The sequence below is a fragment of the Diplotaxodon limnothrissa genome, linkage group LG23, assembly GCF_057381915.1.
Source record: "Diplotaxodon limnothrissa isolate DT_005_m linkage group LG23, D_limnothrissa_male_GT1.1, whole genome shotgun sequence".
Taxonomy (NCBI): domain Eukaryota; kingdom Metazoa; phylum Chordata; class Actinopteri; order Cichliformes; family Cichlidae; genus Diplotaxodon; species Diplotaxodon limnothrissa.
Window position 1 is genome coordinate 3,730,947 of NC_140617.1, and position 22,131 is coordinate 3,753,077.

Below are 22,131 nucleotides of genomic sequence, written 5' to 3' on the forward strand. Positions count from 1 at the left end.
CACAGAGTCACTGAGTGAACTGGAGGCAAAGGAGCACTCTTAAAAAGAAAAAAGAGATGCTTTGGTTAACGTTGCCAAAAACAGAGCAGCTGAAAGTTGTATATCACTTTGTAGTGCCTCACAAGCTGATCAGAAAAATACCAAACCCTAATGAAAACTTTGTGCTGATAATATCAGCCTGCAGGCTACTAAACAGTCTGTAGAACATTTTTCTGACTATAAAAGTCATCATGTCCCTTATTAATTTGTGCAGCTGCGTTTCTTCAAAACATTTAAATGCTTAAATCAACTATTACCTATAATCTGGATAAATCACTGCAATTACACAAAGAAAAAACACACAAATCAGAATTTGCTGGATTCTGCAACACACTTTAGTAAGAGTTTCCATTTATTTCTGAAATTCGTGGCATCGGTTTTTCATTAAATCTGTTTTACACGACTGTGCTCTTGTTTCAGTGGGTGTGTGCTTATGTGCACAAGGACGACAATGCCCGAGTGTGTGTGTGTGTGTGTGTGTGAAACTGTGTGTACACATGTCTGCCTGAAAGATACACAGAGGAATTGTGTGTTTGTATGTGTCTGCTGCCCTGCTGATGGTGGAGAGAGCAGTGCGGCAGCGCAGATGAGATGAGATTAAAGCCAGTCAGAGGATCAATTAGAGGCAAAACATCAGACGGCTACACAGCTACGGCCAGCAACAATGAGATTAGCCCCGAGGTGGAGCAGAGAGCAGGCAACCACATCTGTGTGTGCATGTTTGTGTGTGGATGTGAATGTGTGGACAGAGACAGAGAGATGGGGGGGAAAAAAGAGGAAATGAAGGGGGCTGGGGGAGGCGAGTAACACATACATTAACTACAGAAGCAAAAGGGAACAAAGCATGAAAAATTCTGGTTTATTTCAGTTCAGGTTTTGTTTTTAGGGAACATGATACCATCATTTCAATCATGTTACGTGTTGAGATTTCAAGTCTAACGGGGCTACAATCAACACCAGTCAGCAACTGGATTTGATTGCACTGCGCACTTTAGGGTTTCACCAACATGTCCTTCAAACTGAACTAAAAGAAAATGTTTTTTCCAGATATGATATCCTAATTTGAAGGATGGCGTTATCTGTCTGTGCCAAAATTGTGCAAATCACGGCTGGAAAAAATTACATTTTACGATCCATTAGCACGGCAAAAGTTTTGTTTGCTCACTTAGTCCAATCTCCTCCTGCTGCAGGCTTCGCGGCTCTGTAATAACATCACCCAACTTCCTTCTTTGTTCGCTGACAGACAACAGCCTTTGTTCCAGCAAACACTAAAGGGACATGTCGCTTGATCATTAAGGCATGCTTTTTCAGGGCATTTGCTGAAACAACTGATGCCGTCCGTTTTCTTCGAAGAAGAATCTAATTAAGGGAGTTGTTAGACTGTTTAGATGAGTTTGGAAAATTAATAATGTAACTGTCAGATTCCCAAACAAAGGAAACATTTTTCAAGAGAAGCACAACGACGGCGTCACTTCTTTGCTAACTGAAATCATTTGCAAGCAATTTTAAGAAAATCTATGAAAATGACTTGCTGTGCAAAAGGGAAGATGATGAAGGGTATGGAGGAGGTAGAGTGAAAATACAAAGAAGTTGCACAACAACCAAAATCTACATTAGTTAAAAACAGTGAAAAGATGGCATTTTGTGTCAACCATCAGCTCTGACGCGCAGCACACACAGCTTAACTCACCATGATATAATGGCGCTGCATCTCTGACTTCTCACTGGCCAACTTGTCACACTCGAGCTTCAAACTGGAGAGAGAGGGAGGGGAGAGGAGGACAGAGTCAGACCTTGTTATTCAGCTCGACAGTCTTCCTTCTAAAAGTGCTGACACCAGGTGACTTCTACCCCCCTTCATCATCATTACCTCCACTTTCACCGGCAGCACTGTCATCACTTTCATCATTGCTTCAACCGCCACCATCATCATCATCAGCAGCAGCAGCACCACCTCCGTTCTCATCATCCCCCGCCACCATTTTCATCTATATCATCGCTGCCAACTGCATCATCATCATTAGCACCATCATCATCATCATCATCCTCGCCTTTATTAGGTCAGTGGCAGCGTGTTCGCCACACCTGACATGTGTCGATTGACAGGAGGAGGTCAAACTCCCTCTGAACTCCAGAGACGAGCCGAGCCAAAATGTCTGCTCACTAAATCAAAGAAGAGGCAGCGAAGCAAAAAGTCTAAATATAGTGTTGACGCGTTCTCTGCAACCCTTTCCCTGCGACAGCCATTAGCTGTAATCATGTCAGCGTTGATGTCACGCGAGGCGACAGGACAAAGGAGGATGCATCAACAAGTCAGCCTGATTGTCAAATAAAAACGACAGAGGTGGAAAAAAAAGAGCCCCTCTGTGATTTTGATTGAAGCAGCCTTTTATAGCGTGTCAGTCACAGGCGGAATCATCCGATGTGAAGCGTGGGTAAGACTCATCAAAATATGCAGACACACATGCTAGATAGGTTCAGATTTAGGATAAGTCTGTAACCTGTTTGATGGTGTGTGTATATTTATGCAGGGTTGTTCTTCGCAGCTGTCTGCAGGAATGACAGCTCGATTATAGCGAGCGATGGCTCAGTCTTTGCCGCTGTTAGTCTTAACTGGCAGACTGAACACCGTGTTACACACAGGCAATAATGTAAGCTTACTCATACACACAGAATTGTGCTGCTTTTTCTATACTTACTGTAGCTACTGCAGTGTAGACTGCAGCTAGAGCCTCCACCCTTGCCCTGACTTTAAATACAAAAACCACAATATAATGAAAAAGTATTCAAGACTGGTTTGTGATAGGATGCCACCACAAATCCAGTCAAGAAATTTCCATGGTACTAAATATTCTACAGTCAGCCGTTAGAGGTATTATAACAAAGTGAATGCGACTGGGAATGACAGCAACTCAGACATGAAGTGGAAGGTCCATGTAAAGTTACAGAGCGGGGTCAGCAGATGCTGGGCACAGCACAGTGCACAGTGCACGCCAACTTTCTGGAGAGTCAATCGCTACAGACCTCTAAACTTTACGCGGCCTTCAGATTAGCTCAAGAACAGTTCGCAGGGAGTTTCATGGAACGGATTTCCACAGCAGCTGAGGGGATTATGGAAGGGGTTGTATTTCAGGAGGTGGGCTCAACCCCTTAATTAATAAAAGGAACTCTTAATGCTTCAGCATCCCAAGACATTTTGGACAATTTCATGCTTCCAACTTCGTGGGAACAGTTTGGGGATGCCCCTTTATTGTTCCAACGTGGCTGCAGACGAGCGCACAAGGCAAGATCCATGAAGACATGGTTGAGCGAGTTTGGCTTGGAAGAACTTGACTGATCTTCACAGAGTACGAAACCTGATTTGGATGATTTAGAGCAGAGACTGTGAGCCAGGCCTTCTCGCCCAACATCAGTGTCTGACCTCATAAATGCGTTACTGGAAGAATGGTTAAAAAAAAGAAAAGAAATTCCCATAAACGCAATTCTAAACCTTGTGGAAAGCCTTCCCAGAAGAGCAGAAGCTGTTATAGTTCCAAAGGGTGGGCTGACATCATATTAAATCCTATGGATTAAAAAATGGGATGTCACTGAAGTTCATATGCGTGAAAGCAGAAAAGTGAATGCTTTTGGCAATAGAAAAAGCAAGTTTTCACAGTACTATGCAGGGCTGTGAACTCCTTACTGCTTCTATAGGAAGTAGGAGGTTAAGTAGCAGCCAGGTGCTGCTAATCAAAATAAATTTATTAACTCATCAACCAAGAGCTACATCTCAGTCTCCAGAGTCCTCAGATTGAATTTCATGACTGCACAATTGTAAAAAGACTAAACAAATAAGGCTTGATGACAAGGCAAGGAAAGCCACAAACTCAGTGGATGAAACAGGTGCTGAGAAGCTTTCTCAATTCTATGGAATTCACCCAAAGTCCAAGACTCCAAGGATCTTCCAGAAAAAAAACCCAGAAGAGGGAACAAAGATTCATGTCTATACCACTATCCAGGACGTGTGGAGCAGTCATGAATAGTAAGATGCCCTCCTAGAGTGAACTGCAAGGATTGCTGCTAAGCAGTGAGAGTGCCTCAGGCAGCAGAAGACAGAGGTGTTAAGGAAAGGCGAATAAGACCAATGCTGATCCATCCACCATTGGCAGACAGAAGAAAAAACGTGCACCAAAAAACCATCCTACCAGTAGGTACAATTTACAAAAGGCCAGGGTGAACAAAAACAAACACATTGTTCAGATAAAAGCAGCACTGGAAGAGGCCCCTTCAGTCTAGTTCATTAAACACAACCACAATTGCGGAAAAAAACTGCTGACTTGACTCTTATCCAGATGACAATCGTGAATCCCACAGCCACAGAAGGTCATTACTGAAAAGTGGATTTAAGCATGTTAATGGAGAGCTGACTAGAAAGGAAAAGCAAAGCAGAAAAAGAAACAAGGACGGCTGCAACCTTGAGTGGACTGTGAAGGAAAGTTGATTCAAGAACTTGTAAGAGTTTCACAAGGAGTACCTGAGGCGGGTGTCATTGCATCATCAGCCACCACCCACAGAAATGTTCAGGAAAGGAACTTCAACTAGTACATTTCTAATATCAAGCCACTCCTGAACCAGATGCAATGTTGCAAGTTCTTATCTGGGCTAAGGAGAAAAGGAACTGGACAGATCCAATGTATCATTTCATTGGAAATCAAGGTCATAAGGAATAGAAAAAGAGTGCAGAGGCACAGAAAGTAAGGTTGGATTTTGATGTCCAGTGTGATGTTTCCACAGTCTGTGAAAATTTAAGATGCCATGTCATCTGCTGGTGATTGGCTCACTGTGTTTTATCAAATCCAAAGTCAATACAGCCATCTACTAGGAGATTTCAAAGCACTTTATCCTTCCATGTGTTGGCAAACGTTATGAAGATGCTGCTTTTCTTTTTCAGCAGACCTTAGCAACTGCATCCATGCCAAAACATTTGCTGAACATATTATTAATGGTCAGCAAACATTATTTTGCAGAGGTTTGTGATTGGCTAGCCATGTCCGCTGACCTGAAGCACATTGAAAATCCATTGTCAAGAGGAAAACTAGAAACAATTGATCCAAGAATACAGATGAGATGAAGGCTACTATCAAAGCTTCTATAAAAGTTTGGCAGTGCCACAAGCTGACCACCTCCACGCCAAGCCGCATTAATGCAATAATTTGCAGTAAAGGACCCCCAAGTACTGAGTGTATAAGTGAAATTGAACATTATTCAACTGGATTTCTCATTTTCATGAGCTATAAGAACATAATCATCAAAACTAAAACGTTAAAAAAAAAAATATTAAAGTTTACCTTCTGGAATGAAAATTTTTATTTAGTTTTTTTCGCACAATTGTAACTGATGATGGGATATCTGTGTTTGTAAGTAGATAGAAACATCCTCTTCTGTCTTATCTCAGCTCTCACGGTGCTCTCACAGCAGCTGTTCCTAATGTAAACGCTAACAGCCAAACAGTTTACCTTTTTTCCCCCGCTCTGTCTCCTGTGTTTCCTTTTCTGTCTCCCTTCCTTTTATATGTGTATTTTCTGTCACTCTGAACTCTGTTAACAACTCTGTAACCCTGTTACTTCCTGCTTTTTTGTTAATAAGTCACCTTGTGTGTCTTGTGTGCTGGTTTGCCTTACTGTGTTAGCATTTTCCCCTCGTCTGCTCTGCCCTCATTAGATTCACCTGAGTCTTCTTTCCCAATTAGTCTTCTCTGTGTATTTATAGATGGTCTCTTCCTCCTTTACTTGTCAGTTCATCTGAGTTGCTTGGCTGTTTTCCTGTCTGGGTTACTGCCTCTGTCTTTCTCCACGTCTCTGTGTTGTTCTGAAGTTTTAGCTTCTCCTTTTGGCTACTTCTTCGTTCTTCCATTTATTACCTTTAGTTTGACATTTGTCATGCCTGAGGTTTCCTTTTTTAAAAAAAAAAATCCAACCAGCCTCCCAGTATCAGCTTTGAGGTCTTCATATCAGTAACATTTTTAATGCCCTTTATTTTTATTATTTATTTGCCATAATATTTAAACTCATGTAATGATTGGTTCTTGCTGCTGAAAACAAGGATGTCATCTTCGTGCATGACAATGTTTCTCAAGAATCCACACGTGTATAAAACAAGTAAACAGTGACCCGCTTTAAAAGAAAATCCACTCTGCAGCAATAACACTCAACATTTATCGTATCAACCATCCAACTCTTTTTATCGATACGAAGAAATTGAGAACAGTTGCAGCCAAAATGCAACCAAGCAAAATAAAGATGTGCACTTGTTGGCTGCTCCAAGCTAAGGATATCTGGTTATGACTGCTCACACCTTGGTAAGCAACAGATGTCCAACCTGATAACACTGACATGTGTGAAGGTTTTTTTTTCTTTGGGCTGGTGATTTTAATCCTTAATCCTGTTTTCGTACGAGCAGCCTCCACTCGCCCAAAATGTTCCCCTTCCCACTTACATAAAACCCTTAGCGCCATCCCTGTGTACATGCGTAGGCTGTATGGTGGGTTGTCATGACAACAGGCGTCCCCGCTGCCAGCCTACCTGGGATTGGCTCCGTGCCTCCTCTGATTGGTGCTCAGCAGCCCCCGGGCCTGCGCCACTGTTCTCAAACGACACTTTGATGGAGTTTTATTGCCGATTCTTCCGCCTCTAAATCGCTCCTGCTGTCATCTTTATTTTGATTTATGTATTCCCTGATCTATTTATGCATGTGAACGAGGGGAGGGGAGAAGAGACGGGGGAAGGAGGGTGGGCTGTCGGGTGGGAAGAAGAAGACAGCGACAGCTACAATGCTCGGTACTATACCCGGGGGAACGCCTGCGGTACATTTGCCTTTTAAAGTCTTCAGCAACAGACACACGCAGGTCAGCAGAATACTACAAAGCCTCGTCTATGGCTCCCAAGCCCCCCCACCCAATCCTAGCTCCCCTCCTGAGTCAATAGGAACTGTATGCATGTTCTGTATGCTCAGACAAAAAAGGCATTCTTTCAACTGCAACGTGACTCTCTGAAGGGGGTTAAATGGTGCTGCTCACTGTTGTGGGAATTACAAAAACCAAAGTCGAGGAAAAAGACGCACAGGGCATTACTGCAGCTTTAGAATCCCCTACAAACAAAAGCGATCAGACCAGAGCAAGGATTTTACACACAATGTGTTACTCTTTCATCTGCCTTTGCCTGTGTCTGTAACCGGCTGAGGCAAGCCTCTGGAAGGTTCTGGGAGTACAGGTACAGAGGAACAAACCAACCTCCTCAGGAAGGAAGACAGGCTTCAAAGACTCCACTCGCACAAAGAGTGGATTTCTTGATGCAGACCCTGTGGCATCCCTCCTCTTTACAACAGCTATCAAACAGATCAGTGAAGGTCGGAATTTGGAAGCACCTCAGACTTCTGGAGCTGTAGCGGTATTTAAGCAGTAAAGGAAGATCAATAGCCGAGGGTAAACGAGATTGATTTAGGTATGAGTCAATAAAGGCTTCCTTAGTGTGCAGTATGGCAATAGAGCTGAGATACTACTGAAACAAAGGCACACATCTCCATTTTTTTCTTACCACAGAACAGTTCTCTTCGAGTTCACACTGTGCTTGGCTGCAAACATTCATCTTAAAAGTCTAATGATTTTTATTTAAATTCTTGAAGGTATCCTGCAAACAATGATACCATTTGTTGTTTTTTTAAAGTGAAAATACAGACTTAACCCTGGCACTGTTATCATATTTTGTTAATTCTTTGTATTCATCCATCCATCCATTCGCTTCCGCTTATCCTTTTCAGGGTCGCGGGGGGCGCTGGAGCCTATCCCAGCTGTCATGGGGCGAGAGGCGGGGTACACCCTGGACAGGTCGCCAGTCTGTCGCAGGGCCAACACACACAGGGACAGACAACCATTCGCACTCACATTCACTCGCACATTCACACCTAGTGGCAATTTGGATTATCCAATTAACCTATCCCCACAAGCTGCATGTCTTTGGACGGTGGGAGGAAGCCGGAGTACCCGGAGAGAACCCACGCAAACACGGGGAGAACATGCAAACTCCACACAGAAAGACCCCGGCCTGATGGTGGAATTGAACTCAAGACTCTCTTCTTTGTATTCGATTAAATTTAATTAAGAGGACGTGAACCATCAGCAAACCCTCTGTTTGCTACTTCTTTACAATTCCTATAAAATTAATTATCACTATTATTATCTGAATTTATTTAATATTAAGACAGTAAATGTTGTCTGAATATGCTCACAAATATAAACTACTTCGCTGTCCCTGAGTTTTAGCTAGCTGTAGAGTCAGGCAGTTTCCAAGTGTTACTGTTAGTGATTATTGATGTAAAACAAAGTGTTTAAAAAAAGAAAAAAGGACATACATCCGCATTAAAAGCCATTCTGACCAAGAAATGGTAGGTTTTTGTTGCCACAACACAGCTCAGTTTATGTTTAACATACCGGCTACTGGTACACAAACACAGTATGTTCAATAAACAGAAATCCTGAAAATACACATGTACAGCCTGGGGATATATTCCTTATTAAAAAGAGCTGCACTTAACAGGCTGTCATATGTACAGCTTTTCAATTTTGTTTGCATGCAGCAGTGTTTTCACCTGTGGTATTGTGCTTGAAGAAACTGGAACTCATCCTTGATCCTGTCACAGGAATCAGAGGTCGTGAATTTCAGCTGCTGCGATGAGGCCTGCAAAAACATAGAGAGAAAAACGTTAGAGAAGAGCTACTGAGAACCATGTTGAAAGAGGAAACAAAAAAAGCAGGATAGGTGAGTGAAGGCAAGAGAAGCAAGAGACCAACGTGGAGAAATAATTAAAAACACGAACATGAAATCAAACAGTTTTCAATTTGCCACAGTCCAACGAGCAAAGCATTACGAAGAAATTGGTTGCCAAGCATGTTTCCAAGTGCGACGGGCCAAATGAAAACCCCCGAAACTATGTGCATGCTCAAAAACAGAAACATCTAAACTTAACGTTCCTGCCAGCTTTTTAAACCCCTGCAAACGAACTGTTCTCTTACACACCCGCACACAAACCTGACCCACACAGAGATATAATTAGCCATAAATAGATTAAAACACACCCCTACTTAACCTTCAATAGACATAACCCAGACTCAGTCTGTCCTTGGTTTGGCACACACTGCTTCTTTACAGTGCTGAAGCAACCTTATGAGTTATTAGCCAGGGCCGTGATGAAAAACAGCCATGCTGTGAGCCATAACATCCTATTGATTGATGATGCATGAGGTACAATGGTAATACAAAGTGGGTAATGATTATCTTAACATTCCTTTTTGTTATTCCAGCATTCACTTTGAGTGACAGTGAGTAAACATTTAGGCCTGCTTCTTGTATAACTAATGATACTTTTATGAAGATACTTTATAAAAGTATCTTTATGGGGAATTTAAATTCCAATGCTGACGTTATGTGTCTCTCTGCCACACTGTAACAGTACTTGCAGTATTTGTAAATCCCAACAACAGCTGCTTCAAGGCACTTTATATTGTAAGGTAAAGACCCTACAATAAGACAAAAGAGAAAACTCCAGAAATCATATGAACCCCTATGAGCAAACAGTTTGGCGACATGGGAAAGGAAAAACTCCCTTTTAACAGGAAGAAACCTCCAGCAGAACCAGGCTAAAGGAGTGGCAGCCATCTTCCATGACCGGTTCGGGGTGAGTGGATGAAGACAGGACAAAGATATGCTATGGAAGAGTGCCAGAGATAATAATAGCAAATAATAATTAAATGCAGAGCGGTGTATAAACACATTGCGAGTGAAAAAGGTTACTGAAGAAGAAACACTCCATGCTGGACACTCACTGGACTGCCCCAGGACCCTAGATCTATTGCTGCTGGTTCCTACTCTTGAAAGTAGAGTGGGTGCCTGTCTCCAGAATCCAAACCGAAAGCTGGTTCCACAGAAGAGGGGCCTGAGAGGTGAAGGCTCTGTACAATAACCTCAGTTTTATCTGAAGTTAGAATCAGAAAATTTGAGGTCATCCAGGTCTTTATGTCTTTAAGACATTCTTGCCGTTTAACTACTTGGTGTGTTATCGGGCTTCATGGATAAAGCTGGGTGTCATCAGCATAGCAGTGAAAATGTATGCTATGCCTTCTGATGATACTGCCTAAGGGAAGCATGTATAATGTAAACAGAATTTGTCCTAACATGGAACCCTGTGGAACTCCATAATTAACCGTAGTGTGTGAAGAGGACTCTCCATTTACATGAACAAATTGGAGTCTGTTAGATAGACATGATATAAACCACTGTAGCACAGTACTTTTAATAACTACAGCGTGCTCTAATCGCTGTAATAAAATGTGATGATCAACAGTACTGAAAGCTGCACTGAGATCTAGCAGGACAAGCACATAGACGAGTCCGCTGTCAGAGGCAGTAAGAAGATCATTCGTAACCTTCACTAAAAGGTGTTTCAGCCAAGACAGCAAGTACTGTTATGAATAACTACAGAGACTATGTTGTAACTTACCCATATGCTAACAAAACAGGTATGACATAGTAGGGCACAGACACAGGATTTCTGAGAATTTCCCCTGTGCTGTCTTGGAAAGAGGATATTGGAAGCGGATACTTTGAGTGCTGTGGGCAGGGTTTCCATGGGGCAGGCTTGCTCCGACGTGTACTTTGGATGCTCAGTGATGTTGGGATCTGTGCCTTTAACTCTCCTCAAGTCATTCCTGAGGATTCTGGCTGGAAGCGCTGTCTTGTGGGTGCTTCCTTGGTTTCCAAAAAGTTTAAGATGAGTGGTATGTTTCAAGGTAAAAATCACATTAAATTCCACTACTCAGGGTTTCCCTTCAGATGACTTCATTTGAATTTGCTTCAGTCGCTGTTTTTTTATGTTGTAGCCAAAGTCATGTTAAATTAGCATACATAAAATAACACAATGACACTGTCTGTTTGGAGCTAATTTGGAGAATCACCTGACAAGGTTGTTTTTTCACCACATTAATACAAAAAAATAACAGATTTGGTTATGGTGACGAGGACCATTATTTGTGTTTCACTGTTGCCTTTTTTAAGATTCATTTCTGGCATTCTGCCTTTATTGATAGGAAAGCACCGAAAGCAGACAGGAAAGCAGGGAGGGGGGAATGACACACAGGAAATGGTCTGAGGCAGATTCAAACCCAAGCTCCTGCAGCAGCCTTCAGCATAAGCAGTGTCAGCTCATCTCTGAGATATTTTGCCGCCACTGATGCCTTTAAAAAGAATCTTAAAAGTTCATTTCTTGGGAGGCAAAGGTTACATGGGTTGATAATCGTCTTTTAACAGTGAAACAGATAAAAGACAGTAAGGCTACCTATTTAAAAGTTTGTGTTACTTTAAAGTGGTTTAACTCAAAGCCATGTTTTAATGCCCAGAGTGGCCTGTGCATTCACAATTAACCTGCCACACAGAAAAAACAAAAAACAAAAAACAGAGCGTTTTAGATATACTGTGATTCAAATGACAACCATGTCATGTCAAAGACACATTGGGATTTTTAGCAAACAACATCTTTTGTCTAGCCTGGATGTTGCCATTAGCCCTTATTGTAATTCTCTCCACACTACATTCCCCGGGCAGCAGTGGATGCACTGGTTGTGTGTTGGAGCACAGAGAGCATCAAACCCAAATAGGGACAAAATCTCATTATTTCTCAGCAGGCTGCATAATGGGTCATGTGGGGGGGGAGAAAAAAAAAGAAAAAAAGAGACATTTTCCACACTGCGATCGAGCAGTTACAAAAAACCATCAGAATTCTGATTGCCGCACTTACAGGAAGCTAGCCCGACATTGTTAGGAATGACCTGTCGCTTTGTACCCCGCTCACCACGACATGCCGCTCAGTCTCATTTTTAACTGCAAATAGCCTCCTCTGCATTCATAGAACAATAGACTGAGACTATACGAAGCAACAAGATAGCTTCAGGTTGTAAGAGCAGATTTATTTGGTTCACAGGATAAAGTTTTTTTGTTTCTCTTTTTTTGTTAATGGCTCGGTAGCGAGTACTCTACCATGGTTTTAAGTAGGGAAGGCATTCTTTCAGGGTAACAACATTTGGTATCCTGTACATGCATGAAATGCGTTTCGTACTATGGCCGCAAAACATTTGGAAATTCAGAAGCGCTAAGGTCGGAAGAGGCACAGGCACTTAAGACTTTTATTTAGAAAAACATAAAACGTGCAGTCCTGTAAAACTCTGACAGTGACCTCGGCCATTACACATCCAAATGGTACGAGAAGGCCTGACATTATAATTCTGCCTACAGACACAAAAAAAACCCCAATCCCAAACAAACCAGTCTGCTGCTTGGAGACAGAGGCTTCGACTGTAAAGAAGAATAACCTTTTCCATTATCTCTCTAGCCAGTACGGCATGGACCAAGCTCAGCAAACAACAGCTCAGCTATATGGGCCTGTGCCACACAGAGCCTGTGTCAACACAAGGCACTTGGCTAGAGGCAGCCGTGAAGCTCACACTGCACTGTGTGTCCATGCTTGTGTGTCTATGTACAGGTTGCCCCCTGTGCCAGAGGGCAGAGCTGTTGCTCAAGATCCGATTTCCTCAATGTGAACTGTAATATGCAAGCGTTTAACATGCCAAAGAGTCAGCTGCCCCAGGTAGCTGAAGAAGAGAAAAGAAGTGGAGGCAGAAGGAGGAAAAATAAGAAACAGAAAAAGCAAGAAAAGGAGCAAGAACTTTCTAAGGCTACGTCCACACTAATGCGTTTTCAAACGAAAACGCGTCGTTTTCTCTCCGTTTTGGCCTCCCGTTCACACTGAGACGACGTTTTCCTCAAGGAAAAAAATGCAGCGTTTTGGAAACGCTCTCAAAAACGCATTCATTTCAAAATGGAGCTGCCCCGTCGCAGTGTGGACGCTCGAAAACACAGACTTTCTAAAACAATGCCGCATTTTAGTCATGTGACCAATTAAACAAAGCTAGTTGAGTGCATTATAAAGCAGTTGTTATGATTGCTCTCAATTTTGACAGCCCTAAAAAAAAAAAAAGATTAATATCAGTTTGTACATGCTCCAGATAGCTTTTCTTCAAATCCTTTAATTCTCACTCGCTTTCGCGCATGCGCAGGACTGGAACGTAAGCGTTTTCGGTCGTTTCAATGTGGATGCACGCCTCTGTGAAAACGACTTCAAATCTATCCGGGCTAATGTGGACATAGCCTAACAAACACACCATAAAACCAAACACCAAGACTCACAAGGGCCAGATTAGGGCTTTTATGGCAATAACAGCTTTTCTGTCTCACCTTCCCATCACTATCTTGTGAAACAGGTGAGAAATGTTGGATGCAACAGCAAAAGATTCACATTCTATAACAGCCTACCAGCATGAAATAAAAAATAAAAAAAATCAGCTTTTGGCTGCCATAGTTATAACATGTCAATTAATAAACTAAACTGGATAAAGAAACAGCGATGATAGATCTGCGTGACGTATCAGGCAAGATAATGAAAATGTCACATTAAAAAAGTCATTTTTAGTTTAGTACATCACACACAGCACACTGAAGTCGCTGAGGACAAGTGGCTCAGTTTCACCAAAAATGACAAACAAACAGTGTCTGACAAATATTGCTCCTCCACATTTACAGCAGCCACAGCCTGAATGACAACATCTGCAGCCTGCACGAACCTGACGCTTACTAACTTATCTACTTTGACTCCAAATCGCTGATGACATTTTCACATCTGATTGATAACTCTGCTTCTTGAGTAATTATTCTACACTCTCTACTTTCAGCTTGATATTTTTCATTTTATTTCATTTATTTGTGCAGCAATGGCAACACTGTCATTTACCCCAGTGCATCATATGACCCTAAGGGAAAGAGATTTGACTATATTACTTGCAGCGCTGGGTGTAAATATTGTAATCACATTACCTTTTTCAGTAATGCATTACTGTACTAAATTCAGTAATTAATTTTCAGTTACAATTATTAGTAAATTTAGTTACTAATTAGTTAAATGCATTGCAAAGTCTCTTCAGTTTCTCCAGAAATGTAAAAAAAAAAACGTCAATCAGCTTATTTCAGTTCATGTGCCTGCAGGAGGAAAAAGGTGGCGTGATCTAAAGCCTTTAAGGCGGGGAGATATAGACTTTACTTTTATTTGTATTGCATAAAAGGACATGGTGATGGTGAAATGCAAACTGTGTCGTATGTAGGAAGGTAGATAGACTGAGTGGTTGGCAGCTGTCAACAAGTGGCTGCATAAGCCAATATAGCTTTAAAAGAAAAAAAAATGCTTCACAGTTTTAAATATATTTTAAAACTCTACAGCAAAATCAAACCCTTTTTCTGATAAGACATCCAGCAAAGTACAAGAGCTATGAGCACAGTTCTCACAGTGCTAGTGAGAGATTTTTACCACTCTACAACCAGAGTATGTAGGGCTATCCGAGCGCCATGAAACATACATTGTTAACCATGTTTATTATCTCTTTCTCTGTCAGTGACTAAAACAAGGTGCTCTATGGGGACCTGAGAGCACACAACAGATGGATGCCCATAATGTTAATGAAATACTGCCGTAATATTGTGACACATGCCATCTGCGGTGACAAAAAAAAAGGTGCTTGCATGCTGCGTGAAGTGGATGTGTTTGTCCAAGAGAGAGCTGGGCTAATGCATGTGTGTGTGTGCGCGTGCGTGTGTATCATTTTGTTTGTGTTGCAGAGGGATAGCCTAGACAGCGTAAACGGTTGAGAGGATGTGTGTGTGCACATCTGTGTGTGGGGTGTGATAAGCCTCTATATATGGTGCTTGGCTGCCAGAGGAACAAATATTCACTGCCATGAATCATACACAAGGATAAAACAGCCCACACACACACAAATTTGCATAATACACACACACACACACACACACACACACACACACGTGCGCACAGCACCTAAATGTAGGACAATCTCTAATTTGATTCTGCCCTGCTCCTTTGAGACGTAATTAAAGCATTAAAAAGCTTTGTGCGCTGGTGAGGCAATTGAGACAGTCTTCAGCGAATAAATGGGATTCATCGTTTCAGGAAATTGCTGCCCCACCTCCATCCCCCACCCACCAACCCTAAGCACACTCATCGCCCACCCCCGCCCCTCCCCACGCACCCACCCTTCCTGGCCTCATCATCTGGTCCAATCCATGTGAAGTCTACTGTGAACCATAATGTCTATTTTAAATAAGAATCAGGCAAAGGCCGTTTCTGCTCCACGGATCAGTCGACAAAAGCGATGGCAAAGGATGGAGATTACAGAGGGCACTCAGCTTTACGCACACACACATAGATCACACTACAGTGATTAGACACACCAACAATACAAGAATACAGTGGAGCATTTAGACACACCAACAGAGCGGAGACAGCAGCATGTATCCACACACACACACACACAGTGACGCACGCACGCACGCACACACACACACACACACACACACACACACACACAATAACAGCAGGATACATTGGAAAACATCCTCCTCAGTATAAATCCTGCCTGAGGGTAGCAGCAGTGTGGGGATTGTATTTCCTGGAGCACTGCCTAACTGTTTACATCTCAGCCGGAGTGTGTGTGTGTGTGTGTGTGTGTGTGTGTGTGTGTGTGCGCGTGTGTGTGTGTGTGTGTTTGCGTGCATGTATGTGTGTGCTGGGGGCAGGGATGAAACCTTGGCATTGTAATCACTCACTAATGACTGGATGTTATCTCACTCCCACTTTTAAATGAATGCAGAAGATCCACACTGACGAACAGTTGGCCTATTTTTCAATGCCAGGATGTGTTTGCTCCATAGCAACAGTCTCAAGGATGCCATTTGAGCCATCCGGCTTTTCTGTCCATCACAGATTCCCACTGCCCATCTGAGTGTGGAGTATAGGCATATTATTATTCTTCAGGCGTGACGTTTTTTTCTACGTGACTGAAAAGAACAAGTGTTTCCATCTGATTTTTTTTTTCTGCTGAAAGCAAAAAAATAAAGAGTATTCTTTTTTTAGCTGAGTCTGATGGTGAGATTATACATTTTATGGGTAATTTACTGCTGGCAGTATGCATGTGGGCGATGCCCCAGTTCAACTTACTTTCACACCAAGTACAAGTGCTTACATTTAGACATATCTTAATACCAAGGACTCAATAATAATAATGCAGATTTTCAACCATAAAAGTGAGAAGCACCCTAAAAATCCAGTGATAATGTACACCAAATACTCGTCATGAATCTGAATCTGTAGGCTCTGTATGATTCTGAAACCAGCACATATACCTGCCATGTATTTTACTGACTTTATGCAACAGGAATAAGTAAAGACAAATAGATAATACACAGGAAATACAACAATAAAACTCAGTGCTTTTTTTAAAATACAAACACTTCATGACTATAAAACTGATATGCACCACCTGTGTACTACTCTCACACCTGCTACAGCCACGTTCACTGACTGCAGTAGAAATGCGGTGTTGGTGCATCCATTCTGTGCGCTGTCATGATTTAAAATCAATGGGAGATTTCCTCAAGAGCAAAGACGGTGACATAAGTATAACTTCCAGCTGGAAGAGTGTGTGGAGTCAAAGTCTGTAAACTTTCTGGCAGCTTTTATTAAATTTGATGATTTTATACAAGCAGTTTTTATGCACTAGTATTCACTGAAATTTAACTCAATTTAGATAGCATGTCAAACCTGTGTGTACAGCTGCTTTATAATGCTACAGTCACACCAGAGAAAGCAGCAGTCGGAGACCGCAGAACAACAAAAGTATTGCAACGGTGTGAAAAAATAATTTGCAAACGCACCGTCTTTGAAATAGCCGTTTCAAAGATGGAGTCAGTCTATGATTTAATGGGGAGAAGTTGGCAGTTAAGTGCAATCTGTTTGTGATTTTAAAAAAAATCTGCAAACCTGTGGCTTTCAACAGAGAAATTCACATTAACTACTTGCATTTGGAGTCCAGCCAGTAATGCACGGTAGAGCAGGGCGATATGACCAAAAATATTTATCACGATATACATTTGAAAATTTGCGATAACGATATAACTGATGATATAACTGACACTAGACAAAATACTTTACAACTACTCAACTTTATTAGTGCAAAGAAAATCATCAATGTATTTTCACTTAAACAAGCAGCTGTTTTATATGCATTAAAGTTATATAAAAAAAATTAACAGTGCAAATGCAAATTCCTCGCTGACAGTTTAACCAAAAGGCGTTTCCAGTGGAAACTGGCCGACATATCCTCAGCATAACCATGTATAATATCCACAAAACTTAAAAAGAGCTTATACACATACAATACAGTAATATTATGTTGAAGCACAGTGAGGCGCCTGACTACGATAGCCGTAATGCTCCAACAATCCATCAAGCGGTGCGGGTTCGTAGCAAAATCGTACTGAAACATTTGACAGATTTTCGAGCGCCGTGTACATAAAATCGTTTCGAGGTCAGTAAACACAACCAGAGTTCATACATAAGGCACACGGGATTATAAGGGGCACTGTCGATTTTCAGAAAAATCAAAGGATTGATTTTAAGTGCGCCGTATTTTCCAAAAAACACGGTAATAACGACGGCCCACTAGCATGCTCTACCAAAAATAGTGCTTTGTTGTGTATCTGACGGACGAAAGCCAAACCAGTTCCACACCACTGAAGTTGCAGCATTTTTACAAACCAGTTCTGGTTCATCTGTTTCATTTAACGATCCACTTTCGCCCTTCTCATTCTGCGTCGCCGCCATGTCCGTATGTAAACAAAGGCACTGTGCATGCGCGTTTTACCCATATTCTATCGCGATATTTCATTTTCTTATTGTTGCCCAACATTACACCAGTATTACCGTGAACGGTATGATATAGCCCAGCCCTAATGCACAGAACTGAAACAGAAAGTAAGAAAATCCTCCGCCTTTAGTGATGAAGTTGCTGCAGTATGCCGATTTAACTGCAAAAAACCTTGCTTTTACATAGGAATATAACAGGCTGACAGCCACCTGACCTTATGGCAAAGGCACACATCGCAGATGAGTTTCACTCATCGACTCAGACTGATTCCAACATGTGCTGTAAACAATGTCTGTCTGCATTTATAAATATACATGCAATCCATCGCCCATTTGTCTGAGCACGACTGCAGTCATTCCACTTTCAGCATCATCCCGTCTCTTTGTACTGGTGAAACGAACGCATGGTGTGTGCGTTTATTTGGGCAAACGTTTCAGCAAAAATCCATCCTGACATGATTCACAGAGCCTTTGAGGGCTTAAGCTTTTTGCTAATACACGAGCAGCAAACAAGATCACATCCTCCATCTAAGAATAGCTCCAACCAAACAATTCCATCTAAATATCCCGGATTAGTGTTTGGACTAAAGCATATGAGCCCAGTGATCTGAGAGAGGGACAGGGCTAACTGGCCCACATCCAAGCTCACCCCCAGCCAACTCTGTCTGGGCCAAAAAGAAGCCTCGCTATGTTAGCGGCTAAGTGTGTGTATGTGTATCAGAGAGGAGAGGCTGAGGAATAGGATTGTGTCTTCAGCCGCTCTGGACAGGGGCTTTAGAGCACGGGGAGAGCCTAATCCTGTTTCGGCCAGGAATTTGATTTTGATTATTATCTCTCACAAACCAAGCAGAGGCTTACCCCCATTTCTGCAGCATTATCCCCACAACACACAAGCACACATACACACACACCTCCCTCTTGCAGCCCAACAGATTTGACCTCGTTAAGACGCCTTAAAGGGGATTATTCTACTTTTATCACTTCGAGAGAAGTGCCCTTGCAAACATAGGCTTGGCATGTCTTACCTTCCCTCCCCATTCTGAACTATCTTGACCCCCCCTGGCAAGGCCAGCCAAGTACACAGTACAAACACATACAAACACGACAGTTATAGCACACTGCCCTGCAAACACAGATGCACCTGTGTACAAAAATATAGTACACTATACCCACACGCACGCAGGCTTGTACACAATAAGACCTAACATAAGGTGGGGGAGGCATAGTGTAACACACACACACACCACAGGAAAAGAGTGCAGAGATTGCAAAGCCAAGGGAAATGGGCAATTTGTCAAAAGTGGGGAAAGTGGTGAGGCCGACAGTACTGTGGGTTTGGAAACCATGGCTGAGATTAAAGCCAGACTCGCAGAAGGGGGGCTTTAAGATTACACCCAGTACGGCTGTGTAGATGATTGATGCCTGCTTGTAAAAACCAAGGTTATTACTTACAACAGCCAAAGGAGGAGAAAAAAAACAGGAACGAAGAAGGGAAGATTAGATAAATTTGCAACAAGTTAACAATGAAAGGAGAAAGCTGGAGCTCTGACATTTGGGCAACACCGGGGGAACTCCAAAGTTCTTTGGCACATATTGTTTTCTATCAGAGTATTGTAATTTCAAGTGTATGCTGATGAGCTCTATTTGATTTCATGTTTACGCCAACAGCATGCAAATTTGTTTTTTATAGTAATGGGACCAGGACAGACTGAACAAGGGAGGTTCTCATTGCCCTGCTCTTGAATGAAAAGGCTGTTGGTGGGGATGTGGTAGCATATTGTTTCAGTCATGGCCTGACCGCTGTTAGGCACACAAACAGAACAGCTAATTCTCCTTTGCACATTGGCAGATCTGCGGGCTGTGGCCAGGCAGGGGCAATCAAGCCGCCTCCCGTCGAGCCGCTTTGTTCCAGCCCATCGCACCGTTCTGCTCTGGGGAAGGTTTACCCCACCCACCGCCACCCTCCTTTCTTCCCACCTCCCACACTCTCCTCCTAGGAAGCAACTGCTGAATACTGATGCAGTTCCTCACTACATCCCCCCAACATTAACTCCCACACGAGAAAACCACACACGCACTTTAAGAGGAACTTGCAAAGATGCATGCAAAGACACACACGCACAAAGTCATTACCACATTTTTTTGTGTGGAAACGCACGCACGCACACACAATTTGTACACATGCTAAAAGAGAAGAATGTATACAGACAATAAAAGGACATCCCACGTCAACAAAGCCGTCTATTACTTGTGAATTTGTAACCTTGACATGCAGGCCTCGTCCGTGAAGGCAATGCAGCAGAAATACACGCATGCACACTCAGAAACACACACATCAGTGTCTCCCGCAGGTTTGAGCGAAACCAACAACAGGACATCTGTTTTTGTTTATGGTCACATTCTTTCTGGTAAATTTGCTGTGGTACTTTGTGTAAAGCAAAGCAGCCCGAGCTGACAAAGTGATGCACCGACAACTCAACTGGCAAGTCTCATGCTTCTGCGGATCCTTTAGTTTCTGTATTATAATCATACAGAACCAGAATGTCAATGACGCAGTCCCTCATCTGGCTTGTGATCCATCACAATTCATAGGTTACTGCAATGTGTGAAATACATAAGGAAAGTTTTGTTTTCATTGGTTACCTGTATTGGACTAAGTGACAGTAAGAAAAGACACTGAGAAGCTAAATAGGCTCACAAAATCTGACCAGTACTCCTATAAAATGGAAAAGTGATCGAAAAAAGACAAAATATGACCTTGAGCACATTTTGGATAAAGACATTTATCATCATTTTGTGATCAGTGTGTTCAAGTTTCAAGGAGGAATACTGAATCTTGTGAATTGGAGTCAGATAGATGGACAAATAGACAGATAAGAGATGGATAATTGACTCCTCGCCACTAAAGAAGTTTAGGGGAGGAGCTAAAATGAAAATAATTATTATGAAATATATTTTCATTTTAAAATTACAATTATTTTATTTTTTAATGACAGTAACTGTAACACATACAGCACATAACAAGCATTTACGAGCTCTCTCATAAAGGTTTAGCCTTGCTTGTAACTTAAAAATACGCCATTAGTTGTTTATTTCTTTCCTCAGAATCGGTGGATAATCATGTTAATTTCTCTTTATTTATTTATTTATAAAATCACCACAAGGTGAGAGTTTTGTAACTGATTGGCCCAGCAGGGAAGTGCATCATTTATAGAGCGGTGACACGTTTTCAGTCCTCTTGATTCAGTACTTTGTTCAAGCCATATGCTTCTCTGGGGTGCCATAAACTCCAAGGTGCTTGTGCGTTTGTTGTTATACATAATATACTTAAAAAATATTCCTCTTTGCAGACATACTTATGAATCCTTTATCGCATTTAAAAAAAAAAAACAACTGCATGGAAACGTCAATAACTTTTTTAAAAGTTCAAACTAACTAATGTACAGTATGCTTTAGCTTTGGCTAAACTGCAGTGGAAACAATATTGATAAAAGCCAAAAGAGGCTGAAACTGACTCAGAGCATAAATCGTGATGTGGGTGAAGAATCTGAATCACCGAACACTACAGCGTCTGCTCAACTGAAGCAGCAGCAAACTAAAATAGCATCGATATTTGTATGATGAGAAAACGCTAACCGTCAACAATTATTACATGAAAAACTATAAACAGTACAGTGATGACGTTTTCAGCACTGTCATTCCACAGCAAGAAGATTTCAACTTTTAATCCAGACTGGGGTTTCGCATGTTCTCCCTTTGCATGCATGGGTTTCCTCTGAGTGCTCAGGTTAAATCCATGTTAGGTTAACTCGTGCTTCTAAAATAGCCAGAAGTGGCAGACAAAGTGCTTTAAGTGTATAGAATGAAGCAATGTGTGAATGTATAAATGTGGGTTGAAGTTGAAAGTGCTTAGAGTGGTCAGCAACTCCAGAAAAGCCCCTATATGCAAGCCAGTCCATTACCATGTTGTTTATAACGTCATCTTTTTCAGTCTCAATTTATCTTAATGCACTCAACTCTTAATATTTTCCCAACAGTAGTGAATTAAAATTTACATTAATCTGCCTTTTCTTCACCCCATTTCACAAAAACATGGTCATATTTTTCTAGTAACTTGTCAAACTGATGACGTGCAAAAGACAACTTATTTATGGAGTCAAACACAAAGAAGGCATACATGCGGGGAACTGCAAGGTAAGGGGTTAAAATGGCAATCATGAACCACAGAACCCCAGTTACCCC

The 22,131-nt window shown here is 41.9% G+C and overlaps 1 protein-coding gene across 2 annotated transcripts in view; it reads right to left on the reverse strand.

Moving 5' to 3' along the window:
• The window catches only part of tle5 (TLE family member 5, transcriptional modulator), a 51,147-nt gene that overhangs the window by 17,974 nt on the left and 11,042 nt on the right, over positions 1-22,131 (reverse strand). For both annotated transcript variants that reach the window (XM_085348019.1, XM_085348018.1), the window contains exons 2-3: positions 8,662-8,750; positions 1,730-1,793 (exon numbers count right to left, since the gene is read on the reverse strand). In XM_085348019.1, the coding sequence (XP_085204145.1) occupies positions 1,730-1,793; positions 8,662-8,750 (153 nt within the window). The remainder of the gene's footprint in view (positions 1-1,729; positions 1,794-8,661; positions 8,751-22,131) is intronic.